The sequence below is a fragment of the Pocillopora damicornis genome, chromosome 5, assembly GCF_964200805.1.
Source record: "Pocillopora damicornis chromosome 5, jaPocDami1.2, whole genome shotgun sequence".
In the NCBI taxonomy this organism is placed as follows: Eukaryota; Metazoa; Cnidaria; class Anthozoa; order Scleractinia; family Pocilloporidae; genus Pocillopora; species Pocillopora damicornis.
Genome location: NC_142674.1, coordinates 4,379,367 through 4,399,477, shown reverse-complemented (window position 1 = coordinate 4,399,477; position 20,111 = coordinate 4,379,367). Strand labels below are relative to the sequence as shown.

At 37.8% G+C, this 20,111-nt stretch overlaps 3 protein-coding genes and 2 pseudogenes across 7 annotated transcripts; 4 read left to right on the top strand and 1 right to left on the bottom strand.

Annotated features, from left to right (window-relative positions):
• Positions 1-2,181: 2,181 nt before the first annotated feature.
• Positions 2,182-4,472, top strand: LOC113672517 (ras-like GTP-binding protein RHO). Of its 2 annotated transcripts, none has more exons than XM_089206225.1 (2): positions 2,182-2,331; positions 3,286-4,472. In XM_089206225.1, exon 2 carries the CDS (start codon positions 3,306-3,308, stop codon positions 3,894-3,896), a length of 591 nt encoding a protein of 196 aa, XP_089062351.1. In that variant the 5' UTR covers positions 2,182-2,331; positions 3,286-3,305; the 3' UTR covers positions 3,897-4,472. The 2 variants fall into 2 exon arrangements, with proteins under 2 accessions (XP_089062351.1, XP_089062352.1); XM_089206226.1 differs by lacking the exon at positions 2,182-2,331 and adding an exon at positions 2,606-2,743.
• Positions 4,468-6,785, bottom strand: LOC113672516 (ras-like GTP-binding protein RHO). Its single transcript, XM_027188804.2, has 2 exons — positions 6,498-6,785; positions 4,468-5,300 (listed from the first exon to the last, which is right to left on the bottom strand). The coding sequence occupies exon 2, from the start codon at positions 5,284-5,286 to the stop codon at positions 4,711-4,713; it is 576 nt and encodes a 191-aa protein (XP_027044605.2). The 5' UTR covers positions 5,287-5,300; positions 6,498-6,785; the 3' UTR covers positions 4,468-4,710.
• On the top strand, positions 6,710-8,990 carry LOC149044792 (ras-like GTP-binding protein RHO). The gene is made up of 2 exons (XM_089206224.1): positions 6,710-7,430; positions 8,145-8,990. The coding sequence occupies exon 2, from the start codon at positions 8,160-8,162 to the stop codon at positions 8,754-8,756; it is 597 nt and encodes a 198-aa protein (XP_089062350.1). The 5' UTR covers positions 6,710-7,430; positions 8,145-8,159; the 3' UTR covers positions 8,757-8,990.
• A 1,333-nt stretch (positions 8,991-10,323) lies between these two features.
• Positions 10,324-12,826, top strand: LOC149044791 (ras-like GTP-binding protein Rho1 pseudogene; annotated as a pseudogene). The gene is made up of 2 exons (XR_016186540.1): positions 10,324-10,628; positions 10,953-12,826. The product of XR_016186540.1 is annotated as a ras-like GTP-binding protein Rho1 pseudogene (transcript).
• A 574-nt stretch (positions 12,827-13,400) lies between these two features.
• Positions 13,401-17,423, top strand: LOC113672514 (ras-like GTP-binding protein RHO pseudogene; annotated as a pseudogene). Of its 2 annotated transcripts, none has more exons than XR_016186541.1 (2): positions 13,401-13,870; positions 15,408-17,423. The product of XR_016186541.1 is annotated as a ras-like GTP-binding protein RHO pseudogene, transcript variant X1 (transcript). The 2 variants fall into 2 exon arrangements; XR_016186542.1 differs by having other exon boundaries at positions 13,539-13,870; positions 15,420-17,423.
• Positions 17,424-20,111: the final 2,688 nt, after the last annotated feature.

The following is a 20,111-nucleotide window of genomic DNA, read 5'->3' as shown; positions in this document are numbered from 1 at the left end:
ACTAGGTGTCAATCATGCAGTTTGTGCATTGTAATCACGAGACCGCCCTATGCAAAAGCAATCGTGCGTGGCAAAGGCTCGATTGCATCCTCGTCATTAAACAGAAAGCAATTAAATAATGTTTTTTTTTTCTTTTGTGAGTCTAAACAGGTGTTTAAATACACTGGTGCAGAGGAAAAAGGCTTCGTAACCGTCTTGATCGAGCTTCTTTGGGTACTTAAAGAAAACCATGACAACGAGGGCAACCAGTACCGAGGTTGCAAGCAAAAAAAGTAGAGAAGAGAAGCCAACGCTCTACTCGTGCGTCGTGCATCGTTGCGTCGTGCGTAATAGAAATTAGTGAACAATTTTCTAGATATATAGTATTCTTCTTTACTCTAGACTCTTCATATGTAGCCAAAGAAAATGGAAATAATGTATTTTGCAAGCTAGTCAGCCAAAACATGATAGCTTGGTTTTACAGGTTTGATTTATTGATATCTCTGATTAAAATGATGGAAGTCTACTCAATAACATTGCAAAATACTTGCACTAAATAAAACGCTATTACTTATAATCTAAGAGCCCCTCCTATCGTGAATTCGGCGTAAAAGAACAGGAATTCGGATTCCATTGTAACTGGCTCTTGAAAGTAAATCCGTTCATTAGTGAAGAAAGTTACTGTAAACAACATTTTGTCATCAATCTGAGTTAGTCTTTGAAACCGCTGTTTACAGTCGAAGCTGCATTAAGCAGCCGGTTGTCAAAGTCCTAAATTTGTTTCCCATCAACCACTGTAATTTTCTTCCCTAATAAGCGGTCACCTCTGTCAACCTTTCAGCCCCTAAGACTGACCAGCATCTGATTTCTCCCTACAATTCACCCCTCCCGTGACACATTAAGGTCACAAGAAGAAAGAAAATGATCACCAACTAATGAAGTTCTTGATGAGTAAACAAATTCTCCTTGTCTTCTTGGGAAATGTATAGAGAACAGTATGGAGAATATGCATACTGGTGTTAGGCTGTAACGGGTTAAGTGGTCGTGGTCACCCTTAACTGAGTCCCAACGAACTTTTTGGATTGTGTTTCACCTGTACTGAACCAATAATTAGGGCAGAATTGCTCAAATAAAACGAAGACTAATCTTTCAAGTAAAATTTAATCCATGTTCATCTCCCTACTAAAAGTAAGAATTATTTTTGAGTGGGTTTTTGTACATTTAGCGGTCAATGGTGGCATTAAATGGTGTTTTTTATCGTTTCTTAAATCACCCCTATTCTGTGGAGCCATTAAGCGATCAGTGGGTGACCGCTTTAATACTGGTTCGACTCTTGTTATACTAGCCTGATAATTATGCAGTAGTAAAGTGGCTTCGTACCAGCTCAGGAATGGGTATTTTTGACTCGGCGTAGTAAAATCCAGGCCATAATTGAACCCGCGAAGAGTATACGTTCTCCTGTGTCGAACGCGGAAAAAGAAGTTGATAGGGATTAATAGTGTTATACCAAAAGAGTGTATGATGAAAGCCTTAACAAAAGGGAAGGTTGAGCAACCGGAAATGACACGTGAATGGCGAAAGCTCGTCAATCCATAGTCACGGTATCATAAGTAACGCAATCTTAAGATGCTCAACTGTCAAAGATTTTGGGGGTAAGTTTCTCAGAAAACTGTGGCGCTGCGTCGGTGGGAGAGTATGACACGGTAATTAAGTATTATCAACTGAGTTGATAACGTAAATTGGCCACCGTAAAGAGTTAAAAAGCTGACGCTCGAAACGTCAGCTTTTTAACTCTTTATAGTGGCCAAGTTAGTAGATAGTACTAAATAACCCTGTAGAGGATTTTGTTTGAAATAAAATTTCAACGGTCTCCTAAAGAAACATGTACATTTTTTCATCTATTATCTATCAAGAAGTCTTAACTTTTGCTCTTCATAAGCAGCGCATCTACATTCAATCGATGTCATCGTCCCAAAAGGGTAAATGTAAATGCGACCGTTTTCGTTTTCTGGTAAGGATTATATCTCTAGCTATTTTTAGCCCAAATGTTTGTCGAATCAGAAGCTTTGTTACAATGTTAGATTGGTTATATTCATGGGTAAACGATGAACGATACCTTCTACCAATCGGAGGAAGGCATAAAACCCTAGGGATTTTCCTCAAGATCTAACGTAAGTGATACGTCAGTTGCCATTAATAAAAACAGCGCTATGAAAGAATAAATTTGAGGCTTAATGAACAGTGTTACTTATATGAAAAAGTCTTACGTTCGGCCTACAACGTTCATTAAGCAGTGCATCCTCAAGCAGAACTGCCTCTGTAAGGAGAGCCCTGTTGCTTTGATTGATAAAGGTAAGTTGACATCCATGCCATTGCGTCATCTGAAATATACAATAGCCAACTGTTTATAGAAAAAAAAATCGCAAGATTTCTTCAAGATTCAGTGGTTAGAGTCTGATGCCTATCTTTATTACGGCGATTACATTGAAAATTTATCGTCAATATTCAATAGACTATAATATTCTATACACTGTATATTATACATGCAATGGCTAAACGAGTGACTTTGCTGACTGGGAAATGACACAATAATCGCCAAGGTAAGGGGAATTACCAGGGAAACCTGATGAAATGCTAGGGGTTAAACTTGCGGTGGACCGGTATTCCAGTCAGCGGGCGAGGAGTGATACGTCTAGTCGCTTCATGCAAAGGAAACCGGGAGAAGCTCCGCTTTGCTCGAGTACAGACTTACCTACGTAACTCGGTGAGTCGAGAAGGTTGTTCGGTAGGATTTTAAAAATATCACGTAGTCTTGAGTTTGGTGTTCCTTAAACTAAATCATTCAAAGGTTTTTTCCCTTTTTTCTAGAATGGAATAATCATTTGTGTTTTCTTTATCTGATTGTAAATTACGTCGAGTTCATCAATCAGAGCGTCAATGATATTTTCGACTTCAGTCTTCTATTCTTGCCATCGAACAAGATAACTTTTTGAGCCCCACACAAGTAAAAGTGAAGAAAATGGAACGTTTCCTTGATTGCTTTCTCAAAACATTGTTGCGCAAACTGATGGCGAGGAAAAAGCTATACGTGAGATTGAGGGTGACTTTTTATAAGGCTAACGAAGTGTATAATAGCAGGAAGGGAGAGTTACCGATTAGATGTCTTCTTTCTTCCTCTAGCAGAGGTCACGGGTTCAAATCCCGTACAGACCTGAATTTATTTCAGGCCTTATTTTCACTACTGCCCAAGTAGTGCACATTACTGCGAGGATCACTTTCACTAACAGATCTCTCTTTGTTGCACAGGTTGAAAAGCAGCAGCCCCCATGTCGCCCATAAGAAGAAAACTAGTAGTTGTTGGAGATGGTGCATGTGGAAAAACAAGCCTCCTGTCTGTGTTCTCTACAGAAAAGTTTCCCGAGTTTTACGTTCCAACCGTTTTCGAGACTGATGTCTCTGACATTGAGGTTAACGGCGAAATGGTAGAGTTAGCTTTATGGGATACCGCTGGACAAGAGGCTTATGACAGACTGCGACCTTTGTCTTATCCTGACACTGATGTGGTCTTGATGTGCTTCTCCATTGATAGTCCCGACAGCTTAGCAAACGTCCTCGAAAAATGGGCTCCTGAAGTAAGGCACTTCTGTGGCCAAAGGGTTCCTCTCATTTTAGTCGGTAACAAGATAGACTTGAGACACGATAAAAACGTAAAGAACGATTTGTCCAAGTTCAAACAAGCGCCTTTAACTAGCGAAGAGGGACGAGCAATGTTTGAAAGGATCAAAGCTTATGCTTACAAGGAGTGTTCTGCAAAAACGAGAGAGGGAGTGAGAGATGTGTTTGAAACGGCCGCCAAGGCTACACTGAAAACTAAGTTATACAACCCTCGACAGTGGCTTAAGTGTCGTATACTATAACTAAATGTGAAATATCCGAAATATTTAAAACCTCTCTGAGCTTTGGGGCCCAAGGGCCAAGTTTAGTTTCAAAGTCATAACGCGCTGAAACGTTTTAAAAACAAATGCATGGTTTTCATGTTTGTGTCTACAAGTAAACATAACGAGCTAGGAAAAAAAATCTCTAATTTCCCGGTCATTTGATTCACACTATTTACATTTTTTCCACAATGGCTGTTTTGTGTCTGGTGAGGTCTATTAAAGAAACGTAATCTTTTAACTCCAAGCAATCTAATATTGGTAAACGACAAAAATTATATTTTGTTCGAAAAATTAACATAATATTGTTGGTAGCTTCTCTTGGCCAAATTCAAAGTCAATAAAAAGGATTCAAAATTCGTATTTTTAGACGTTTTTGTTGTCCTCGATAGGTTTGTTGACGACGGGTTTTTTTTCATCAAAGTTTACAAGATAAGATTCCTCGGGGGGCAGAATAAGATTTTTTCATATAAGATATATATTTTTATCAGACAAAAGTGTAAATTTACTGATATTGATGTTAACAGAAATTGTAGAAAATAAACAGTCTTAATTCAATAACAATAGTAATTTTTACTTTTTAAAATAATATTCAGATGGGCATAACAACAATTCAAAACTGAATACATTCTTTATTCTACACTAGGGACACGGCTATGGGAAGGAAATTTCTGGGTGCCAGTCATCTTTAACCTCAAACTCTCCCAACTAATCTTTTAAGATATGTGTTGTAGCTTGAAGGGAGAATTACTTATGCGATCAAAGAAGTTAAAGAATCTGAGGCTACGTGATGATTTTAGAGTATACAACATCTCTTACGATCACGATTCTTCAAAAGAGCGGCTCTTGCAGCCGTTTCAAATACATCTCGAACTCCTTCCAAATCTTTAGAAGAACATTCTAGGTAAACATTTCCCTTGATTCGTTCACACATCTCGCGCCCCTGTTCGCTTGTTACAGGAGATTGGTTTAAATTCGATAACATTTCTTCAATCCTTTGGTCATGTCTCAGATCTTTCTTGTTCCCAACCAAAATTATCGGTGCTTTAGGACAGTGCTGCCTCAATTCAGGTGTCCATTTTTTAGCGATACTCTCCAAACTCTCTGGTCGATCAATGGAAAAGCACATCACGATAACATCTGTGTTGGGATAAGCCAGAGGTCGAACGACGTCGAAATCATCTTCTCCCACAGTGTCGCAAAACTCAAGCTCGACTGTCGTGCCATCAACGTTGAGGTTAAAAACGTCATTTTCAACTGTTCGAGGTTTATACCCTTCAGGGAATTTGCCGGCAGAGAAAGTCATCAAAAGGCAGGTTTTCCCGCATAAACCGTCACCTACGATGACGAACTTTTTTCTAATTGCTGACATGATTAATCCACGATCTGCAAATGAGAATGAGATAGAAAATATTGAATAGCCCCTCCAAACGAAAATTTGGGAAGCTAAGCCCCCGCCAATCCACTCCACCCCCGTTCGGCAAATATTCATTTTGAACGTTTTTTAGCGAAATCAAATGTGGTGAGAATTTTTTTCCATTTGAACAGCTCCGGCCCGTGTTCCAAAAGGAGACATTAAAGACTGAGTAGGGGTATGTACTTGGCTTAGCACACAGCATGAGCCCCCCCCCCCCTACACTTCTAAGCGCTCCGCTGCTTCTCTGTCAACCCTTTAAATCCCATGAGTGACCAAGACAGATCTTCTCCTTACAATATCAATACAATATGATGCAGAAGAGTGATGAGAACAGAGGAAAATATCAATTACGAGATTATCAGTTGATCCAAAACCAAATTCTCGGAACTAACATCATAAGAATTGTATGAAAGTCAGTAAGGAGAATCACTAATGAGATCTTGGGATTAAAAGGGTTAAAATAATTAGTCTTCGAACTATCTCTCTATCAGAAGTAACCAAAAGCAGGTTTCTCCTCTCGATCATTAATAAAAGCGATGACATGAAGTAATTGTGTCAATCAGAGAATAACGATTGATTCAAAAGCAAATTCTCAGGGCTTAAATTATAAGAACTACATGGCAGACAATGCAGAAGAATTGACATTTTGATCATATGAGAGATAAGATCAAGGTGAGGTTCCCTACCATTTAAAACTGACTAATTATTTTGTCTTACAATACGATTTGGCGATCCGTTCGATACCTAGACAAGAACCCCCCCACCCCCTCCCTCCTTGATTGAAAAGAGAGACCTCTTGGAATTGATACACCTCCCATCCCATATGGTGTCGCATTATTCACACCATTCCCCTCTCTTCCATAAGGAGGTCCACTTGTCTGGTGACCCGGATTCAATGGTTGTGATGTTTCAGATATAATTTTTGATCGAATGATTTGAAATCATTTGCGGGAGAAAACCCGTGTATAACAAATCGTGATTCAAGCACAAAACTGTCAGTCGAAAAATAAATTCCCTGACTAATTTCCTTATTATAAGACTTCAATGTCAATATCGCGCTCGCTCTCATCGAACCATGCAATGTTGCGAAATCCACACTTGCTCAGATTCTGTCATTATCGACGTTATGATGACAGCGAAGCATAGCGACGTACTTTCTTACTTACCTTAAAACCACAGGCTCTAATATGAGGGGAAAAAAGCAGTGAACTGCAACTGAAAAACAATTGATTCTATCTAGAAGTTTCACAAGAGGAAATGATATCAAACGGAAATGACGCCACTCTTGTCACGCAAGTCGCTTGTCACTCATACCGGGAGAATGACATAAGAAAGTATTTTTTAAAACTATGAAATGTTGTTTCTCTCGAAAAGATTTGAAACGAGAATTTTTGAGAACACAAGTGCTTGTTTTAAAAGCGCTGTTCATTGACCTAAGAGGGATCCAAAAGAAATAAGACCGAGAGCGATGGGAAACAGGTTTATGTCTGAGCCTGTCTTTAGATCAAGCATATCATATCATATCCTTCGACGTCAATTCCTAAGGACAAGCACTTGTAAAATCAGTCGCACTTTGAAAGAAAAAGTGGTTACAAAAACGCAAGAGATTTTCATCACTTCCTGACAAGACAAAACGACAGCATTTTTCTAAACATGCTATGGCAAAAAGAAATGCTCATATGTCTGACCAAAATTAAACACGATCCATTCGATTTTTTAAGTCCATGTAATATATAATTACTGTATCCTTCGAAAGTGAAGGAAATTTTGACAATATGGCATAATTATATATCGTAAGCTTAGTTTGCATAAATTAAAATTATGACTCATCGATGTTTCTGTTTATTCAAGCTTAGGCATTAAATTTAAAAGTAGATGAGGGGTTTTCAACCAATCAGAAGCCCGGATGACATACTAGAGGTATATTCCCTGATGTCATATACAGTTTCCAATAATAACTCCTCCGCTTAAACAGAATAAATTCAGGAGTTTGACAGTTATCTCTCATTCACGAGTTGGACTTCGCATTCAAATATCGGACATTTTACCTATTTCAGACTTGTTCACGCACGACCTCCTTAGAAGTGATTTTTATTAAGGTACGTATTGAGGAATGACTCAGAATGTACGGTCAATTCCACAATTTACTTTTCGCTAAATGAATATCTTTGTATAATACAAAAAACCATTAGAATTGTTGTGAAGTTAACGGGAATGATTATAAACAGCTGGTTCGTGCGTAAACTGTGCCTTTAGCGAGATTTGAAGCACTCGTGAAGTTTGAAGAGAGCATGCGATGACGCTCGGTTGCGCCGAGCAACTCTTATTTTTAGAGGGCCCTCCAAAGTATTTAAGTGCTTTATTTCACGAGTAACTCACAACTGAAACATAAAAACATTGTTTTATATCGTCTACAAAGTGGGAATTTAATGAGAAGGTTCCCACTGTTACGCTTCAATGCTCACTGACCGGCAAGCGTGAAGTAATTGAGCGAAGTAATTAAACGCGAAGCACGCTCGCACTGTTGAAACGAATTACAATAGATGCATGCAATATCATTATTTGAAAAAGTTACTGGCATTGTTTATACCTACGGTTTGATCTTTTAAGCGAAAAATAATGATCTCCAGAGTGCCTAAGTTCAAACTGTTTCCCTTCAAGACACGATCTCGCGTTTTTCCTCACCATTTAGAATAATGTTCAAACATTTGTATCTCAGTAAAAAATAAGAATTTTTCTTCAAAGTCATGGGCTATGTATGTTTGTTGAACTGATAAAGCACACTAAATACTTCCTCCTTTTTGCTTTGTCAGACTGAGGATTCAGTGATGTCGTTATCTGCCACGAGGAAAAAACTGGTCATTGTAGGCGATGGCGCCTGTGGGAAAACCTGCCTTCTGTTCGTATTTTCTAGAGATGAATTCCCCGAAACTCATGTGCCAACAGTTTTCGACACTTATGTAGCTGATATGGAAGTTGATGGAAAAATGATAGAGTTAGCACTTTGGGATACAGCTGGACAGGAAGATTATGACAGGCTTCGACCTCTGTCTTATCCCGACACTCATGTTGTCCTGATGTGCTTCTCTGTTGATAATCCCGACAGTTTTGAGAATATCCCTGAAAAATGGGCTCCTGAAGTAAGACATTTCTGCCCATTTGTACCGATCATTTTGGTAGCTAATAAGAAAGATTTGAGACACAACGAAAGTGTGAAGAAAGAGCTAGCGATTTATAAACGAGCGCCGATATCAAGCGAGGAAGGATCAGTTATGTGTGAAAGAATCAAAGCTCATGCTTACTTGGAATGTTCAGCCAGAACGAGAGAGGGAGTCCGAGATGTGTTTGAAACGGCTGCCAGGGCTGCGCTTAGATCGAAACCATACAAGCCTCGTCCATCATGGCAAAAATGTCGTCTATTGTAAAAGTTTGGCCAGATGGGGTTTGCAGCAGTGTAGCATGGAATGGAACTCGATATTCTTTCCGAGCTGAGAACCGTCAGTTAGAAATAATCAGAACAACTGATCATGAAAAAACAGTGACCTTTATGTTCTCCGTTATCATTTAACATTCGCGAAATTCTCAGGCTTCTGATTTAGATTCATAGTTTAACTCAACGCAGAGCGTAATCTAAAATAATTAAAATTAATTTATGAACATTTTGATGCTCTCATTTCAATTTGTAAATATTTTGACAAGGCTTGACAGACAGCAGGTTTTTTTCTTTTTTTTTTCTGAAATGTTTTGGTAGTCTAGTCTATTCTTTTTCCAGTTACAAGGTAAGAGTCGCCACCCTAGACCCTGGAAAAAAATCTCGGTATTCAATTTTAGGAATTAAAGGGCTTACAGGCAGAAGAAAATGTTCACGAAGTAATCAAAATCTTCGAAGGAATTTATGGAGGTCTACCTCCTTAAGTCAATTTAGGAAATACCGGTTCTTTAAATTGAGAGGACAAAAACGCAAACAAGGCATCTTCTCAAGGAGTTATATAATGCTTCAGATGATTTTTGCAAATTCAAATTGCCTGCACAACAGGCGTAATTTGTTCACGTTTCACAGGCGAACAAAGATAAGAGCGAGTCGCGAGCCTAACTCAGTCTGTCAAATTCGCTATTTGCAGTAAACCTTTGCTATCTCCACTCTTCAATATCCATGTCAAGTGAAGTCAATTTTATCTTTAACTCACACGAACTTTTGCTAGTAAGATAAATTGTAATTGACACACATTGGTGTGAGAAAAAAAGCTCAATAACTACTTGAAATAGATGAAAAAAGGAAGGGAATAGTAAAGTATCGAAAAAAAACAATAGCACTATTGTTGTGTGTGTGTGTGTGTGGAGTTTGATACACCGGAAGAGTTCAAGGCACAAATGGAGTGGGTGCCGCAAAATAACTGATCAATACAAGGAAAATGAAAATGGAATAACTTACTTGTTAGATTAGTAATTTTACTTCATGCAATTGCTATCAAGACATGCTATAAACAGCTAAAAATTAATAACATTGTTCATCTCAGAGTCCTGTTTATTCTGATGAAAGCTACAGAAGGAAGTTATTATTTTGACAGTTGGCGAATTCAAAACGTGGGCTGTTTTGTTGATATTATTGTTCTGTTATGCTTTGTTCTTGCCTCGTCAAAAAGGCAATTTTTTGCTTCCCTGCCCGCAGTAAATTTCTTACGGATTTACTTCCAATATTTCAGCAATTAAAGACGGCCAAAAAAAAGGCCACCGAAATCACTGTGTGTTTCAACTGAGCTCTTCATTTCCATCGATTATCAAATGAGTTTTCTTGATAGAGCATCAAACTCCAAACTCCCAGCCAGTAACAAACGTCATTTTGTAGAGATTTTTTGCATGCACTTTTAAAGCCGAATCCCAAAAGCTGAGCTGCAGCGGGTATTTTTTCTCCGCTGAGGCTGAAGTTCATAAATATTTACGATCCCACAATCCCCCGACGCACGTACAGAACGAGGAAGCGGAAATGACGTCAGCTGAATTAAGTTCCGCAAAACGATTTTGACGCGATACGAACGCCGGCCAAATCAAACATTATTTCGTTATTGGTTTCTATTCAAGACAACTAAAGGCCAAAAGGATACAACGCAAGGACTTTTCCTGATGTTTTCATCAGTGGCCAATAATTACTGCTCTGCCCTGATACAGTAGTATAAGATGAAGGCACCTAAAAGTTTACCATAATCGTCAGTGGCTTATCCTGAGATCTGGGAATTTTGGCTCAATCGACGAACTGTATTTGATAAGAAGAGGTAATCAAGAGGTAATATTTCTTTAAGGTAAGCGGAAAATTTGATCGCCAACATTTAATTCTACATACATTTATTGATAATTGTTAAAATCTGCGCAGATGTCTATAAACAAATCTATGAATTCGTTAGATAATCTCTTGGGTCGATGTTTGGCGTGTCGCGCAAAGCTTTGCGTGACTCAAATAACGGGATGAGGTGGTAGGGAGAATTATGTAAAGGTAAATGGGGGGAAGAAGGTTTATTCTTTCGCCTCCCCTCTTATTTATTTATTCGCTCTGAAATTTGAGTATGGTGATGAACTTCTCTAGCAAAGGGTTTCGTGTGAAATTTACTCTCTGTTTTATTTTGCAGGTTTAACTGAGAAATTCACTGATCATGTCATATATCTGTAAAAAATTGGTAATTGTAGGTGATAGTGGCTGTGGAAAAACTTCTCTTTTGACGTCGTTCGCTTGCAAAAAGTTCCCCGAAGAATTTGTGCCGACACTTTTTGACGGTGGATATCGGGCTGAGATTACAGTTGATGGAGATACGGTTGGGCTGGCATTTTGGGATACAGTAGGAAAAGAAGAGGAATACGATAGGCTGCGACCTCTGTCTTATACTGACGCTGATGTTATTTTGATGTGTTTCTCCATTGATAGTCCTGATAGTTTAAAGAATGTCCCTGAAAAATGGACTCCTGAAGTAAGGCACTTCTGCCCCAATGTACCTATCATTTTGGTTGGCAACAAGAGAGATTTGAGAAACGACAGAAATGTGATAAACGAGCTATGGAAACTGAAGCAAGCGCCTGTTACCAGCAAGGAAGGATTTAAGATGTGTCGAAAGATCAAAGGTCATTTATATCTAGAATGTTCTGCTAAAGCAATGGAAGGAGTTAGAGATGTATTTGAAACGGCTGCTAAGGTCTCGCTGAAAACAACGTGTCGTTGCCGTAGATATAAATGTGGAATTCTGTAACTAGTTATTGCTTTTCTAGATCAATGCCAGGAGCTCAGCGATTACGCACCTACCCTCCCCTAGCCCAACATTGACCCTAACTTGTTATCAGTTGACTGTTGTGAGTTAGGAGAGGGGTAGGTGTGCAGTTGATCAGACACCGACATTGATCCACCTCGATCGGTTGGCAGAGGCGGATCCACGAATTTTGGACAGAGAGGTGGGTGTTCAAACTCTGTTTCAGAGAACGCAAAAATGTTTTTCATACAAGAGCTTAAGAACGTATAGAAATGCCTGGTATTTCAAGACAAGTAGATTCTAAATACTTCACATTGATTAATAACATGCAATCCTATCGATGCAAGAGTTGAGGGTGTCATTTAAGAGGTAAAAAATAATCACAGGTGTGATGCGAGGAGTATTAAACTGGTGAATTCGCCCCATAAAAACTTCGCCCTCATCCACCATTATTTGTGAGTTCGCTCCCTGTTGCATGTTGGTCGCAAAAATATCATGTTTTCGAGTAGAAATTTATAAGTTCTGTGATATGGAAACGAGTCGAAAGATTTGGAGGCGAACTGTTTAAGGTGGGAGCGAATTTGTCTTTACGTAGAGAGGCGAACTCGCAAAGGTGATAGTGGGCGAACTTCCAAGGGGGCGAAGTCATTATAAACCGTAAGAGCTTACCCGCAGGCTAAAGGAGAAGTTCGAAGTGTCGTGTTAAGCTTTGGCTTTCAGTTTTGCTCTATATAACCTCTACATCGTATTACTTTTAAGCGACAATGGTCATATACAGACATCTGTCGCTCAGAGCGATTACTCTAAGCTACTTAAGCTTTAGACCCTCAGCCACAAAAAAAATTAAGAGCTTTAAAAGAAATACGATACTTCAGGCTGCCGGCTGTAACATCATGGAAGACCCGTGACTTTTTAAACTGAGGTACCATTCGCCAATTGCATGTTTACTAACCGAATATTTCCTAAATTGTTCAAAGAAATTATTCTGAAATGTTAACGACAAGAATTACAGTAATAAGCTCCAAATGTTTATCTTACTCTTGTAATCCATAATAAATTTATTATTTTCTTACTGATGAATAAAAAAAATTTCGTTATCTGTTTGGTCACGCAAAGATACATTTTTTTCAAAAATATTTTCTCGACACTACCTAAATTATTCATCACGATACAATAATCTGCATTCTATGTGGTAAAGATTGCAGAGTTATCGTCTAATAATGATATTAATACCAAGAATGATAGTAATAAAGATGAAATGATTACGAAAGTTGACGATTTTGGGCGGGTCTACCTAATCCTCTGACCCTCATCCTCCTGATTAAAATTCCTGGTTTTCATGTAAATTAAGCCTCGCAAAAAATACTTTTTATTCTTTTGCTCAAGTAGGAGGCGTTTTAGTGTCTTTTTACCAGACAGCCGCTGTAATATTTGTCTGGACGCGTACAAAGATTACGCCTGTTGTGAGGGTTAAATAAAACTTCAACCTCGTGTTGATGGAACTATCGCTTAACTGTCAGTTGCTACTATGACTAACGCTACAGGAGGGTTTGTGTAACGCTGTATCATGAAGGACATGAAAGGAAACAGTTTATCAGGGCAAAAATGAAGAAAGCGTTGATAATTTTTTTTGGGTTGATACTTAGCCTGGCCCAAATACTTAAAACTTCAAACTTTTTGAAGTCAAGTGAGGGTTATAGCCTATAGCGTGTCATATCACAACAGGGGCGGTTTCAAGTCGGGGCGTACTTGCTTCCGATATAAATATATCTCTCTCTCAGAAAATTCTAGAATGAACAGAAGGAAAGACCTATATCTGTTCCCGTCTCAAAAATGTCTGAGTTTAGTTCGGAACCGCAACGTACTTATCGTATTAGGCACTTTTTTGTCTCTATGTTTCCGATTACATGTTCTCGAACAGTTCTTGTCACAGGAAGTCTTAGTCGAATGTCACGCATCGCTTATTGACAGCACAGAACCGAAATACACTATTGATACAATCAAAACTGGATTACATTAGCTCATGTTTTGCCTATTGGCATTAATAGAGAAAAAATCAATCTTGAAAAATAGAAAAAAGAAACTTTGCGCGAACCAGCATCCCCTTGATGGATCACGAAGATCTAAAGTCTATTTTTGGAAAACACGTGTGATCGACGTGTAAACTGAGGTCAGCGGTAAGAATAGCAGAACCCCCCCGACTACACTGTAGCAGAAGAACGGGTTGTCGCTCGTTGATCGTTCGTTCCAGTCACTGTTGGGAGTATTCTAAACCCACGATAAGGAACAGTATTCTTTACATTTGAAAGGTAGGTTATTAAACACAATTACATCTAAAAGAAAGCTTAGAATCGTAGATCAGGGTCTCATTGCCAAATATCCAACGTGAATCAAACTTGAAAATGGCGGCCATTTCGTTAAAAGTATTTTTTGGGTCACAGAACCGCTCATCTGAATTTGTTGTGCGAGTATTTTAGTGTTTGTCCGCCGCTCATTCCGTCAATCAGACCTTCATTTTTCAAATGGTGTTATGTAATTTATTGAATTCGTTATACCGATTTGAAGAGATTCCAATATCATGTCCTCTTAATTTCTTTCCTTTCACTCTCAACTCGCTGGTTCCCTCTGATTGGCTAAACTTAAGGAGAGTTTAAAAGTCTGTTAGTCGAGCATCTTGGTTGGTGAAATGTTTTTGAAAGATTCAATCAAGTTTTCTGTGAATGTGAATAAAGAAAAATTTTCAGATGACCTTTCGACACCCAGCTGATCTACACCAGACCAACTGAACTCAAACAAGAGACTTGGGATGGCGATGTCAACACTAACATTGCTGAAAATAGTAAAAATTATCAACTTTTTCTAAGTGAATTCCAAAAACTGTGGTAATTTTAGTCACTGCTACTGAAAAAAGCAGTTTTTGGTACTACTCTCGCACCAAAGATCTTGGTTCAAATTATTTATGGTCTGGTGACATAAGTTGGTTTTCATCAACTGAGTTGATAATGTAAATTTGCCACTGTAAATATTTTCTAATGCTGATGTGTCGAGCAGTGAATAGTGGGTTGTGTGCAGTTTGTTGCAGAAAGATGGAGCCACGCTATTGGTGGAAGATTGCATTGTGTATTTTCTGCTACTGTGTTCCCACCAATACCATAGCTTAATTTTTCTCTACATAAATTGTACATCACCCACAATTCCACTTTTTTCTCTGGTGAAGGGTAAATGCTCTAAATGTCAGCTTTGGAAACTTTACCATGACCAATTCACTTCATCAAGTTATTTGATATAGTCAAGTTATCTTTAATACTCCCCATCAACACAGCACTATAGTTTCTTTCTCTTGTATGGTGAGATTACCTTGGGGAGATTTTAAAAAATCATCTGTTACTGCTTGTGATTGACACTTCAACAATGAGACATTGACGTGGAAATATTGATAAGAACCATTCAGATTAATGAAGTATCAGCCACTTACCAATAAACACTTTTTGACCAGCATCTTATGTTTCCTAACAATATCACCTTTGAATCACACATAAAGGTCATGACAAAAAAAGGAAATAATCACCAAATAAAGAAGCTATGGATATTTCAACAAATTCTCCTTGTCAGCTCCTTAAGAAATTTATAGGGGACGTTGTGGAATTATGCATATTGATATTAAGTGTAAAAGGTTACAAACCATTCCAGGACCACTTTCACTTAAAAAATCACACAGTGACTATATGATGAAGAACTTGAAAGCTGTGCAATATAAGTGTAGATTGAAAATGCCTATCTGGAGAAGCTATAGCAAATTTTTCTTGGAGATGCAGAAAATGTGATTTGACTAACTTGACTGTACAGTTCTTTCCCTAGATTGATGATTTAAGATGGCAGCAATACGCAAAAAACTTGTGATTGTGGGTGATGGTGCCTGTGGCAAGACCTGTTTACTGATTGTGTTCTCTAAAGATGAGTTCCCTGAAGTATATGTGCCTACAGTGTTTGAAAATTATGTGGCTGACATTGAAGTTGATGGCAAGACAGTAGAGTTAGCATTATGGGATACAGCAGGACAAGAAGACTACGATAGGCTACGACCTCTTTCTTATCCCGACACTGATGTTATCCTGATGTGCTTCTCCATTGATAGTCCTGACAGTTTGGAGAACATCCCTGAAAAATGGACTCCTGAAGTGAAGCATTTCTGTCCAAATGTCCCAATCATTTTGGTTGGTAATAAGAGAGATCTCAGAGATGATGAACACGTCAAGAAAGAATTGGCAAAGATGAAACAGGAGCCAGTCAAACATGAAGAAGGAACTCAAATGTGTGAAAAGATCAATGGGTATGCATACTTGGAGTGTTCAGCAAAAACAAAGGATGGAGTGATAGCTGTTTTTAGAACAGCTACAAAAGCTGCCCTTGATACCAAAGCAAAGAAGAAAAAAATGAAATGTTGCATAGTTTGAAACATCTGGTGAGCCAGTTTACCTGAAACTTATTAAAAATTGAACCGTTTGATTATAAAGTTATAGTTTTTTGCTTGAAACAAGAGTAATATTTTCAATGGATCAAAAAATTCTTCACTTATGATTGGTGAATTTTGATCCAGTCTGTTTGTTTGTCATTCATGGTTATCAATCCCAATAACTGATCAGATAGAATGTAATTATCAGTTTGTCAATTACTTCAGAGTTTGCATGTTAAGTGAACAGTACAGCAAACAGTACAGATTTGATTATCATCCCATGATATGAATTATTTTTGTTTGAGGTAAATGATATAATGTATTAATAAGTGCATTCATGCGTTTTCTTTTTCTATAAGCAATTATAAGTAGATCTTTAAAAAAATTTTTGCCATTATTGTATTAATAAAATAGCTTTTAGTCATTGAAAAAATATTTGTTCTTCTTATTTAATGCAAACCCAATGAAAAGCTGAATACAGTCATTTTTTGGTGGAATGCTATGATGTCTCCTTCTAAAATTTGATATTCGCACCTCATGCAGGAAAGATCCAGCTGTAAATGTACTATTTCTGTCTTTTGCTGATGCAAATATCAATATATTTTTAGGTAATTGTGTTAACCAATATGCCATTTGTTGTTTCCTCAAAGGGTTTTGCTTTATTTCACCTCCATTGCTGAGATTTGATTTAATGTTTTGTGATAAAAATCAAAATATTCCTGCAAAGGAAAAGTGTGTAATAATTTTTGTATCAAACATTTACATGACATTTCTTTGGGAAAAAAATATGTGTGGGTGATCACTGCATTCCAGGTACTCTAGATCAGTATCGAAATTGTATCTGATTTGAATTTCTGATTAATATCTCTATGATAAGCAGAATATTAGATAGCTATTGACCTTTTTCGCTCTTCCATCAGTATCCATTTTCTCCCCATTGCTTTCAATACATTTCTTAAGGTGCTGACAAGGAGAAATTGATTATCGATCAAGAACTTCTTTAGTTGGTGATCATTTCCTTGATTCTCATTAACTTAAAGTGTGATTCAGAGGTGTACCTAATTATTAGGTACTAGTCGCTCTTAGGGATAAGGGGTTTAAGGATGCTGCTGGTATCTTGTTGTGTTGATGTTACATCCTATTTTAATCCAATCTTTTGGATTAGCGGAGACAAGTAAAATAGTGAGGGACTGATGCTAGGTGGTTGGTTAACTACTTTTTTTTTTTCCTTTGACACCTTGATATTTTTTTACCCATTCTTTTATTGCTTATTTTACGTCCAGCTGATGGAAAGTCTGGCATAGGTTACTGATGATTCAGTATACTTGTCCTAACCCAGCCATGTTGTATTCTGTACCAATGTGTGGAACACATTTGTTTGCGAATAAAGTCAAAGGACACTTTTTTTGTGTGGTAGAATCTTGTTCTTTTAGTTACCAGCGTTATGCGAGTGTGATCAAAGGTCACACTATCAGGGAACTATGTTTTTGTATTGCAATTGAGCTCCCTAAGGGTACAAAAAACCTTGTGGTTTTGGTCGACAGTATTTTTGAAAAGAAACTGTTTTACAAAGCTGAGGAGTTGGCGGAGTCAACCCACACTCATCAGTGGAATAAAGGCTTTGAAATCCAGCCAGATCTTTGTACTGCGGTCTCCTATCTGACTCACTGCCACATTTGAAAAAGGTGCAAGCTGTTTAACAAAAATTACTTTTAATTAAAAGAAACTATAAATGCAATTATGACTTCAACATGCCCTTTATTAGCGCAGAGTTGTTCTACAGTCTAACCTGTATTAAGGAGTCACACAGGTTGACTGGTTAATTAACTTCCAAGATCTCATTAATAATTTTCCTCACTATCTGCTGTACAGTTCTTGTGATGTTAGTTTGGAGAATTTGATATTGAATCAATTAATAAACTAATTACTATTTTTCTTTATTCTTATCACATGTCTGCTTGATATTGTATTGATATTGTGAGGAGAAATTCTGTCTTGGTCACTCATCATTCACTGTATATCTCAGTTTTCATCTCTGACAGACCGCAAGTAGATCATAGATGCAGTTGACCTTGAATTAAGTCACACCATATTAAGGGTGGTTGTCAAAATTGCGAATTTGTTTCCCCATACTCACTGTAATTTGCACTCCCATTAACCCTTTAACTTCTAGGATCTTGATGTCAATTCTCCCCTCTAGCTCCTATATGTTTCCTTGTAAATAAGTTACAAGAATTTAGTCACTGATCAAGATAACAACTTCTACCTGATAAGTTTGAGTATTCTTATAACCTGTTTGTTGGATAATGTGTGGATATTATAAGGAGAAGATTCATGTTGATCACTTCTGGGAATTGAAGGGTTAAAGGGTTAAGGCAAATAGTATTTTTAAAACACTCCTGTCACTTTTATTTTCTCCTTTGAATGTCACCCTGAAAGGAGCTAAGTTGATCTTGACCTCTCCATTGTCTGGAACCAGATGTACATTCTAATGTGTCAAACATGTTGGGATATCATTGTAATTTTATTCTGGATATCCAATCTTAAACTTGTTGTTTTATGACCCACTTTATAGTGTGATCAGACATTGTAATTGCTATTCATGGGTTTAAGGGTCATGACAATTCTTTGAAAACTTTTCCTGTCAGTGTAGTTCATGGAAAACAGAACATGCAGCTCAGTGAGGGGAAATGGTACCTTCTTTCTTGATTGATCATAATCAGATTTGGAGCCAAACTCTTCAATTCTTTCATTTATGTGAAGGAGCTGAGTTGATATGCAGTTTATTTATGCATAAATGTGATGCTATCTATCTGGAGTGTATACTATGTAGTTACCGGTGTTTATTACCTTCAGTTTAGCTTAGTACACGTTAAGTTAGATGCTGAAAGATATTCAATTTGTACAGTTATACTTAAGATTTGTAGTGAAGTTGGTATTTAAAAGAAGAAAAATAATATAGACAGCTATTCTTGGAGAAATCTCAGTTGACCTTTATACACCCCAGATCTCATTGTTAACTTTCCCCTCTAGCTGCTACACTTTTGTCTGTACATTACTTCGTCCAAAATAACATTGGAACTTGTGAAATATTATTAACCTAGAGGTGAACTGGAAACCAAACAGTACTTGTCTGGAAGGATAACAAAAAGGTGCTTCAAAATGGAAAGAAACAACCGAAAGAGATGGAGTTTTGTCAAAGAAAGTGATATTTTCAGAGATTGCGAAGGACACTCCGATTTTTTTACTCCCAAGGCTAAATTTTCGGCATGCGTCAGGTAACCTTACTAAAAAATTTTGCCTTTTAGGGTAAACGAGAAAACTATGTAAGACATCAATTTTGAAAACTTTCCTTTAATTGCCTTTGTCTCAACAGCCAGACATCTTAGAATCATTCGCTCCTTGTTACAGAGACCGTTTATGAACATAAAGCGACGTAAACGAACAATTTTTTCCTTTGTATCAGTTTTCCACCCACTATTGATTCTAGGGATATTTTAATTATTTGAAAAATTTAATCTGAATATGTCGACACACAGGCGCTCACCGGGTGCCAGTCGCTGCGCGTGGTCAAAACACCCCCCGCCGTGCTGTTTGGTAAACGAAAGTTTCCATGGCGAACTTTTTGGCTCGAAAATGAGAGAGTGGCCTCTATATAGCATCAAATAAAAAGTGCCTTGAATGTAGTGTTGATAGTTTGAAGGCTGCGCTACAAATGCGTATTCCCTGCAATGGTTTTCAAATACACTGAAAGGTAGAATTGATGGTGACAGACTGGTTAAACGATTACCACAGTTGCGTGACATACGCAAAAACCGTGACGTCCGTCGAAGATGTGGTCAAAATTGTGGCTATTTTCATGATTGAAGTTTCGAATTGACGCAGCATTTTTTTATCAGTGAAGTCAAACGAGCATTCTTGAAGGAAAACTTGTTTCAACAAAGAAGGAACGCTCTGAGATGCGTCATTGCATATCCTGACTGTCACGCCACCGGAAATGAAGAACAAGTAAATTTTCGCATGAAAAGTTTGAATAAGATGCGTTTGAGGTCGAATCAAGTAAAGTATTTGTATGGTAGAACTTATTGCAAAGTTTT

Bases quoted from the DNA above. Each gene is read 5' to 3' on its own strand.
- LOC113672516 (XM_027188804.2), bottom strand. From the start codon at position 5,286: ATGTCAGCAATTAGAAAAAAGTTCGTCATCGTAGGTGACGGTTTATGC.
- LOC149044792 (XM_089206224.1), top strand. From the start codon at position 8,160: ATGTCGTTATCTGCCACGAGGAAAAAACTGGTCATTGTAGGCGATGGC.
- LOC113672517 (XM_089206225.1), top strand. From the start codon at position 3,306: ATGTCGCCCATAAGAAGAAAACTAGTAGTTGTTGGAGATGGTGCATGT.